Source organism: Taudactylus pleione, unplaced genomic scaffold (genome assembly GCF_031769625.1).
Source record: "Taudactylus pleione unplaced genomic scaffold, aTauple2 ptg002317l, whole genome shotgun sequence".
NCBI lineage: Eukaryota > Metazoa > Chordata > Amphibia > Anura > Myobatrachidae > Taudactylus > Taudactylus pleione.
In genome coordinates, this window is record NW_028286708.1 from 119395 (window position 1) to 128907 (window position 9513).

Here is a 9513-nt window from a genome sequence, read left to right on the forward strand (position 1 = left end):
AATTGGGATATTGGCCCTGGTAAGTTTTGGACATCTTTTGCCTAAGTCAAGTGGGTGCCGGTGGTTTGCCATTCTTTCCTCTGCCACCATACTCATTATTGTAAATAAATGAAGCTGGCCTATTATTTGAATGCTATAAACTTGGTCTGTGTCTTTATTTTAGCAAATATGGTTTAAAATAATTGATAGTTACATCCATCATCTGACAATAGACAGTTTAATGAGAATTACACATCTATTACAAGGTATTGGGTTATATTATGAGGCAATGTTTATTTCTTTGTCCCCGAGCACAAAAGTTCTTTTCTGTTCATTTCAGGTCTCATCAGTATATAGTAGCATTTAGGGAAAAATATGCAGCATAATACTCCAATGCATGAAGCTAATACAGCAAACACCTCTACAATGACCATTTGTTTCCCATTACTGCTCAGATAGGCTGGGATGGCGCAGACCCAAACACTGCAGAACACCAGCATGCTGAATGTGATGTATTTCGCCTCATTATAGATGTCAGGTAATGTCCTCACCATGAAAGCCAGGACAAAGCTCACAGCTGCCATAAGTCCCATGTAACCCAACATGAAATAAAAGGCCAGCACAGAACCCTCATTACATTGGATGATGATAGTCCCAGGAGTAGTGTCCATGTTAAACTCCTGAAATGGAGGAGAAACTAACAACCAGATAACACCATTCAGGACCTGGACAGATGAGCAGATCAGCACTAAAGCATTTGGTAGTTTGACTCCCATCCATTTTCTCCAGTAGCTTCCGGGTCTTGTGGCCTTAAAAGCGATGCAAACTGTTATAGTCTTGGCCAGGACAGAAGACAAAGCAATAGTAAATATGATTCCAAAGCAGACTTGGCGTAGCGTGCAGGTTATATCGACTGGACGACCAAGGAAAAGAAATACACAGAGTAAACTCAGCTTTAGAGAGGTGAGGAGAATAAAACTAAGGTTCTGATTATTTGCTCTGACTATTTGGTTGTTCTGAAATAAAATAAACAATCCAATTATAAAGACAATTATAGCAGAAAATAAAAGAGCCATCACAGAAAAGACTGAAGATATAGCGTCCTTTTCATACGATAGAAAATCTTGAGCTTTGGCAATGCATTGGTTCTTTGTGTCGTTAGGCCATTCACCTTCTGTACATTTCACACAATTGTTGTCTATGGAAAAAAAATGTGAGATAAATAAAATATTTAGCAGCAATTTTGACCTCTACTTGTCTCTCTTTTCTTTTTGTTCTCCATCACTTTCTCTCTCTCTCTCTCTCTCTCTCTCTCTCTCTCTCTCTCTCTCTCTTCTCTCTCTCTCTCTCTATGGGCCTGACTCAGAGGTGGACACATGGCCTCATTCAACAAGGATGACAACTGTGAAAGCGTACGCAGATGGTCGATTGTTGTGTTATGCGCATGCCTATGCATCGCAGTGCGCGTGCACGAATGCCTCACTGTGATCGGGACTGCGATCGCAGTAAGTACGCAGACCCATCGCAGAGTGATTAGCAGGAAGTACTGTCTGGGGGTGGTGACTGGGGGGGGTCGGAGAAACGCAGGCGTGCAAGTGAGCTTGAACTCTGTTAGAGGTGCGTGCATAAATTAGCCACTGCGATAGCATACGCAGCCTTAGCCCTCACTGGTTGGGTCAGACCTGCCTTAAATGTGTGAGTGGCTCCAATGTGCTTCGATGTTAAAGATGTTTTAGCTGTATTGCAAGGTATTATGGATGTGTGATTGGGTAAGCAGGTGTCTGCATGTTGTCCGTGCGAGTGCTTTGCGATTTCAATTATTAGCATACTTTCACAGCAGAACTGTGTGCGCATTTGCAGCCACTATTGAATCGGCTATCCTAGCTGAGTGAGGCCCACAGTGCTGATATTTGTGCTGTATACATTTTTTTTTATAACAGCGCATGGGTATAAAGTCCTGGAAATCTCTGCTGTGTATGTGATCGCACTAATTTTGGATGACACCAGAAAGGCTTGGGCATTCCTGGGAGGTGTCTAGGACGTGGCCTGAAGTGAGTGCATGAAAAGGCCAACTCAGGAGTGTGTTATGGGACCGTCGTTGTCAGTGAATGCAGCTGCTAAGGCTCTCTCTTTCCCTTTCATTCTCTCTTTCTCCCTCTCTCTTTCCCTTTCATTCTCTCTCTTTCTCCCTCTCTCTTTCCCTTTCATTCTCTCTCTTTCTCCCTCTCTATTTCCATTTCATTCTCTCTTTCTCTCTCTCTTTCCCTTTCATTTTCTCTCTTTCTCCCTCTCTCTTTCCCTTTCATTCTCTCTTTTTCTCTTTCTACCTCTCTCTTTCCCTTTCATTCTCTCTCTTTCTCCCTCTCTCTTTCCCTTTCATTCTCTCTTTCTCTCTCTCTTTCCCTTTCATTCTCTCTTTCTCTCTCTCTTTCCCTTTCATTCTCTATTTCTCTCTTTCCATTTCATTCTCTTTCTTTCTCTCTCTCTCTTTCCCTTTAATTCTCTCTTTCCCTTTCATTCTCTCTCTTTCTCTCTCTCTCTCCCTTTCATTCTCTTTCTTTCTCTCTCTCTCTTTCCCTTTCATTCTCTTTCTTTTTCTCTCTCCCTTTCATTCTCTCTCTTTCTCTCTCTTTCTCCCTCTCTCTTTCTCTCTCTCTTTCCCTTTCATTCTCTTTCTCTCTCTCTTTCCCTTTCATTCTCTATTTCTCTCTTTCCATTTCATTCTCTTTCTTTCTCTCTCTCTCTTTCCCTTTCATTCTCTCTTTCCCTTTCATTCTCTCTTTCTCTCTCCCTTTCATTCTCTTTCTTTCTCTCTCTTTCCTTTCATTCTCTTTCTTTTTCTCTCTCCCTTTCATTCTCTCTCTTTCTCTCTCTTTCTCCCTCTCTCTTTCTCTTTCATTCTCTCTTTCTCTATCTCTTTCCCTTTCATTCTCTTTCTCTCTCTTTCCCTTTCATTCTCTCTCTTTCTCCCTCTCTCTTTCCCTTTCATTCTCTCTTTTTCTCTCTTTCCCTTTCATTCCCTTTCTTTCTCTCTCTCTTTCCCTTTCATTCTCTCTCTTTCTCCCTCTCTCTATCCCTTTCATTCTCTCTTTCTCTTTTTCCCTTTCATTTTCTTTCTTTCTCTCTTTCCTTTCATTCTCTCTTTCTCCCTCTCTCTTTCCCTTTCATTCTCTCTTTCTCTGTCTTTCCCTTTCATTCTCTTTCTTTCTCTCTCTCTTTCCCTTTCATTCTCTCTCTTTCTCTCTCTCTTTCACTTTCATTCTCTCTCTTTCCCTTTCATTATCTCTCTTTCTCTCTCTCCCTTTCATTCTCTTACTTTCTCCCTCTCTCTTTCCCTTTCATTCTCTCTCTTTCTCCCTCTCTCTTTCCCTTTCATTCTCTCTCTTTCCCTTTCATTCTCTCTCTTTCTCCCTCTCTATTTCCATTTCATTCTCTCTTTCTCTCTCTCTTTCCCTTTCATTTTCTCTCTTTCTCCCTCTCTCTTTCCCTTTCATTCTCTCTTTTTCTCTTTCTCCCTCTCTCTTTCCCTTTCATTCTCTCTCTTTCTCCCTCTCTCTTTCCCTTTCATTCTCTCTTTCTCTCTCTCTTTCCCTTTCATTCTCTCTTTCTTTCCCTTTCATTCTCTATTTCTCTCTTTCCATTTCATTCTCTTTCTTTCTCTCTCTCTCTTTCCCTTTAATTCTCTCTTTTCCCTTTCATTCTCTCTCTTTCTCTCTCTCTCTCCCTTTCATTCTCTTTCTTTCTCTCTCTCTCTTTCCCTTTCATTCTCTTTCTTTTTCTCTCTCCCTTTCATTCTCTCTCTTTCTCCCTCTCTCTTTCTCTCTCTCTTTCCCTTTCATTCTCTTTCTCTCTCTCTTTCCCTTTCATTCTCTATTTCTCTCTTTCCATTTCATTCTCTTTCTTTCTCTCTCTCTCTTTCCCTTTCATTCTCTCTTTCTCTCTCCCTTTCATTCTCTTTCTTTCTCTCTCTCTTTCCCTTTCATTCTCTTTCTTTTTCTCTCTCCCTTTCATTCTCTCTCTTTCTCTCTCTTTCTCCCTCTCTCTTTCTCTTTCATTCTCTCTTTCTCTATCTCTTTCCCTTTCATTCTCTTTCTCTCTTTCCCTTTCATTCTCTCTCTTTCTCCCTCTCTCTTTCCCTTTCATTCTCTCTTTTTCTCTCTTTCCCTTTCATTCCCTTTCTTTCTCTCTCTCTTTCCCTTTCATTCTCTCTCTTTCTCCCTCTCTCTATCCCTTTCATTCTCTCTTTCTCTTTTTCCCTTTCATTTTCTTTCTTTCTCTCTTTCCTTTCATTCTCTCTTTCTCCCTCTCTCTTTCCCTTTCATTCTCTCTTTCTCTGTCTTTCCCTTTCATTCTCTTTCTTTCTCTCTCTCTTTCCCTTTCATTCTCTCTCTTTCTCTCTCTCTTTCACTTTCATTCTCTCTCTTTCCCTTTCATTCTCTCTCTTTCTCTCTCTCCCTTTCATTCTCTTACTTTCTCCCTCTCTTTCCATTTCATGCTATTTATTTCTCTCTCTCCCTTTCATTCTCTCTCTTTCTCTCTCTCTCTTTCCCTTTTATTCTCTCTCTCCCTCTCTCTCTCTCCCTTTCATTCTCTCTCTCCCTCTCTCTCTCTCTTCCTTTCATTATCTACACTTCACATTTATTTTACACATTAATTCAAATTCTTTTTGAGAAAAAAAATAAAAGACAATTGCTGAATCATTTTTCTCATCTTTAGTTGTTACAGTGTCTCCATGTAATCAGCTAAAATGCTGACATTTTGGCTTCTATTTGCACTTCCCCCTGAGAGGGATTCCCTGGGAGAGCTGTCCTTTGCGATTTTGTTCAAGCATATGGTGTTCGAAAACGATGTTATGCTTACGAAGAGTGCATCCTGCCCAATAACTGAAAGCTTACACAAAAATAAAAGTTTCCATGAAAGTTCACTGAAAGCTCAGATTTTTTTTTTTGGCAAAACCTACACATAAAATCCTGCTTTTTACTGTTTTAGAAAGGTGGATTATTAATGAAGCAAGGACCACAAAGTATTTATTTGTGGTGTTTATAAGAGAGAAAATAATAGCAACTTTGTTTTTTAGTTTCTTTTCTCAAAATTTCAAAAATAGAAACTCCATTTTGGCCATTTGGATTCCATTTTTATGACATTAGAATAACTAAAAAGAATAATGGTATTATCTGAAAATACAAAGTCTTCTAAAAAAAAACATTATAATAGTTGTGAACACCACAAAAACAAAAATCTAAAATTTAATGTTGAAAAGTAAACATCATGGATGTCAATAAATAGCCTCAGCACAGGGGTGAGAAAACCCTTAGCAGTGAGGGGTTAAATATGAGCACATCAAAATTAACTGGTTTATTAAAAAAAAAGAACTTTGGTGGCCTCCCATGTAATCTCTGCTGATCCTGAACTGTTCATTTGTAGGACTTTGAGGGATTTCCTGATAATGTTTGGAGTCATTGGAGTGAATCCCTATTTGGTCTTGAGGCATCAAATACATTTTTCCTTTGATTTTAAATTGTGAGCAGAATATACTGTATTTACACTCTATTTTTAAATACAATTAAACATATTACAAAATGATACTGTAGATGTTTTTGGCTTCTGATTCCTTCACAATGTTAACAGCTCTACTTTGCTGATCTGTCCCTCAAGAAACGATTGTATCCTGACTCACACCATTGAATGTTGAAAATCCGACAGCGGGATCATGAGGTTTTGCCTCGGAAAGGGATCCGGGGCTGGCAGGGAGATCCAAGCTGTGGCTTGGATTGTCCCAGATCCCCAAAATTTGAGTGGGTTCAGTTCTCTAAGAACCGGACTCGCTTATCTCTAATTGGAACTTCCTGTTTACTTCACACTTGGGGTGCAAGAGCTGTTATGGTCACTCAATAGGGGAAAACTATTTCTAGTGCTTGTGACACAGAGATCAAAACTCTGGCCTTTGCTTTAAAATAGGCATTGGCATAAAGTTGGCATTGGAGACTATCCACTATTGATACTTACTGAACCTGCGAACCTGTGAGGCCCATGATACATGCCTGTGTGTAAATGAAGGTGAATTATTAATCATTGTGCGGAGAATGCTTAGACCTCGTGAATCTTCTTTCGTGGTGGCAGTAAAATGTAATATTTTGGTAAGTGACCGAGATGTGCCAATATCATGACCAGCTGGTCCAGTTTGTGGTATCTGAGAGTCAGTCCGGGTTCGTGACATGTGGTTTGATACATTCTTTTGTAAATCTAAACCCTTGGGGAACTGACCTGCAAAGGTTTCTCTCATTCCTATTGCACACAACACGCGTTTCACACCATCTTTCTCTATGTGAATACTCACAAATATTGGATAGAATATACCATACATCTTTAAAATGATATCTTGTTAAATATCATATTGCTATAAGATTATAAATATAAATTTTTCAGTTGTACTTGTAAAGTAAAATACTGTACATATACCATTGGATATTTCTCCTTCAGAACATAGCACACAGCCATAACAACATGCATGATATCCTCCACCTGGAGCTTTTCTGAATCCATTAGGACATTTTTCAGAACACTGACCTTGTGGCATCTGTTAAAAGATAAACAATATAATGTTACAAAGTTGTAACATTGGATTTGTGAACTTAAAGTGGACCTGAAAATATTGAGAAAGTGGACTTATTGTGGTCATATTGTCAGTATGGTAGGTGCAAATGACAGGAATTTATTAATAAACTAAAATGAAGTGATCCCAATAGAGCGCACTAGATCCTGTCTTCAATATAATGGCACTATAACCCTAGCTAAATGTGGAATACAATAAATAAGCAATTGGAGTATTATCAATAAAGGGTGTCAAACTCTAATTATAATAAAATATTCTGAAGTTAGTTGCAGTTGTAAATAAAACAAGTAAAGGGCACTAAAATCTTAATTGTATGTTAATCACATTACATGAGCAATCAGAGGGTGTCAAAACCCTTATGTGTCAGACTTAGGTTATTGGAAGTGTTAAATACTACAAATAAAGGACTTTAAGGCCTGAAGGCCTGATTCAGACTTGGGAATAGAGTGATATATCTCTTTCAACTGTGAACCTGAACAAACCATATTGCAATGCAAGGGGTGTAAATACAATACATTTTTTTCCATGTAGAGTAAATACTGGCTGCTTTTGCATGTAGCCCACAAATACTGCACAGCTTTATTATTACTCTACAATTTAGATGTCAGTTTGGAAACACTCCTCCCAAATCTAAATCTCTCTGCACATTTTACATCTGCCCCACCTGTAGTGCAGCATGGTTTTACCTAGATGATCAGTTGAGAGAGATATCTCACTCTATTCCCAAGTCTGAATCAGGCACTGAGTCTGATGCCACATGAACCATTCAAATAACCCCAATAGCGGGCGTTCAAGCTTAAACTCAGTTGTCAGAGCTAAAACTAGGTAGTGAATATGCTGAAAACAACCTATAAAGGGGTCACTAAAATATAAGTCCGATTCTACACATTCAAAGGAAATAGATGGCTCCTCTTGTCCTTTCTCCTTCCTCTTCAAGTGCCTTGCTCACTTTTCCCTTCATTCTTTCTCTTGCCAGCTTCCTCTCATATAGGACTGTCATGATCCGCTGCAATACTGCTGTCCCACAAGTGGTGCTGCTCTCTCCAGTCATGCTACTCTGCTATGTTTCAGCCAGCCTGGTCCCATATTCTCTGTGGCATCATACAAGCATTTTGTATTTATCTGATCCAGCAGCTATGGGCTGCACCTGCGACTGCCCTATTTCAACCTGCTCCATATTCCCATCTGGGTTAGATCATCATGTCAGATTCTTGTGTGTTTGCTAGTGCACTTTTTGTTACATTGGACATCCTGAAAACCTGCACCAGTGTTTCCACACTGGACATCCTGAAAACCTGCACCTGAAAGTGCCTCCATATGGGCAATTTCATTACTCTGCACCTGCTCTCATATTTAGACCACCTTCTGCATTTCCAATATTGATACTATCCTCAAGGAATGTGAATTCAACAATGTTTAACTGCTATGTGTTCCATGCTTATGTATACACAGAGCCACCTGTACATCAGTCAAGGAGATGCCTTTATTTTATGTTTTAAAATAACATAACAATCTAAAAATAATGATGTGTCCATGATACTTTGGGATTGAGTCACAGGAAGATGCAGTTTACCTTGCTGCTGCTGCTGACAGGGTGCATCTGGATCATGGACATTCTCGCCATGTCCAATCAGTATAGGTATGATCCATCTCACCTCCTCCTCATATTCGGTGTAACCAGTAATGGTAGGGGAACCATGACCTGTCCTAAGTGCCATCTTTTGTTCCTCTGACATTTTTGCTTTCACCCTCCTCTTTTTCAGCAATACATCTCAGTATGTTTATATGGCCCTACCTCATTTACAGATGTTAGCATATTATTCCAGAGTTGGCAATTACACAAGACCATTTCTACAGATATGCTGGTTATGCAGCTGAGTAGGGTGTCACATAGAGGAGGGCTCCCTGACCCAGCTGTGGACAGGAACATGCAGCTCAGATGGGCAGGTGGCAGTCAGACTGTGTCACTGTGACACAGCTGCCTGCACTGCACCATTTTTTTATTAGGGGGAAGGGCAGTCTCTAGCTGCAAATTTGTGTATAATCACATTGGTTACATTGGTGACAGTAGGCACTGTGGCGGGAATTGGCACACAGCTGGAGGGACAGTGGAGGAGGACTTGGACGGAGCTGTTACTTAAGTGCCCTTGTGTGAATGGTCTGAGGTGTGGCTTCCCAAATGGGCAGAGCCAGAGGCAGACCCAGGCTGTGCTGGTCAGAGGCAGCCACATCAGTGCAATGTAGGGACATAAACTTCTTATCCCTGGTGACCGGATGGAGCAAAATCTTGGACAGGCATCTAATTGTGACCCATGCAGCCGACAGCATATCAAGGAGCAGAGGATTGTGGGAGGCGGCTGTACAAGTGGAGGCAGACCCTGAGTTTAGACTAACCCTGAGGAATGGGGACCTGTCAGTGACTGACAGCATTAGCTGTCAATTCTGTGATGCTAATTTGCCACTGAAGGAAGAGAATCAGCTCCAACACTGCCTAGTACCCATTGCTTCAGTTTTGCTGCACCTTACAATAGCAGGTTAGACTGATCTCTCTTCAGCAGGAGCCTTGACAGAATTAGTTGCTGTCCCATGAGGTCTTAAGACCCCTTCTTTTTTTTGGGTGCGCGCAACAGTGCCCTTGGGAGTACTGAAAACAATCTTGACAAACCTAAAAATTGGGCATGGACTGGCCCTGACGCCTATGTGGAGTTTTTGATACCTTGCAACCTAAAACCATGTCATAACAGGGCACAATTGCTGACACTAATACTATATTTTCCTCATATGAAAAAACAAATGTTTCTGCCACATGCTGTTTTGCCACCAGCCTCTTCCTCGGTTCCTCCTCAGCCTCCTCCAACACTGCTGGGTCCTTCTCCTCCTCATTCATATCCTTTTTCTGCCTCTCTATACTGACTAAAAAA

At 40.5% G+C, this 9513-nt stretch overlaps 1 protein-coding gene across 1 annotated transcript; it reads right to left on the bottom strand.

Moving 5' to 3' along the window:
- Nucleotides 1-272: 272 nt before the first annotated feature.
- Nucleotides 273-6556, bottom strand: LOC148431382 (vomeronasal type-2 receptor 26-like). The gene is made up of 2 exons (XM_088466037.1): nt 6439-6556; nt 273-1177 (listed from the first exon to the last, which is right to left on the bottom strand). Exons 1-2 carry the CDS (start codon nt 6554-6556, stop codon nt 273-275), a joined length of 1023 nt encoding a protein of 340 aa, XP_088322163.1.
- Nucleotides 6557-9513: the final 2957 nt, after the last annotated feature.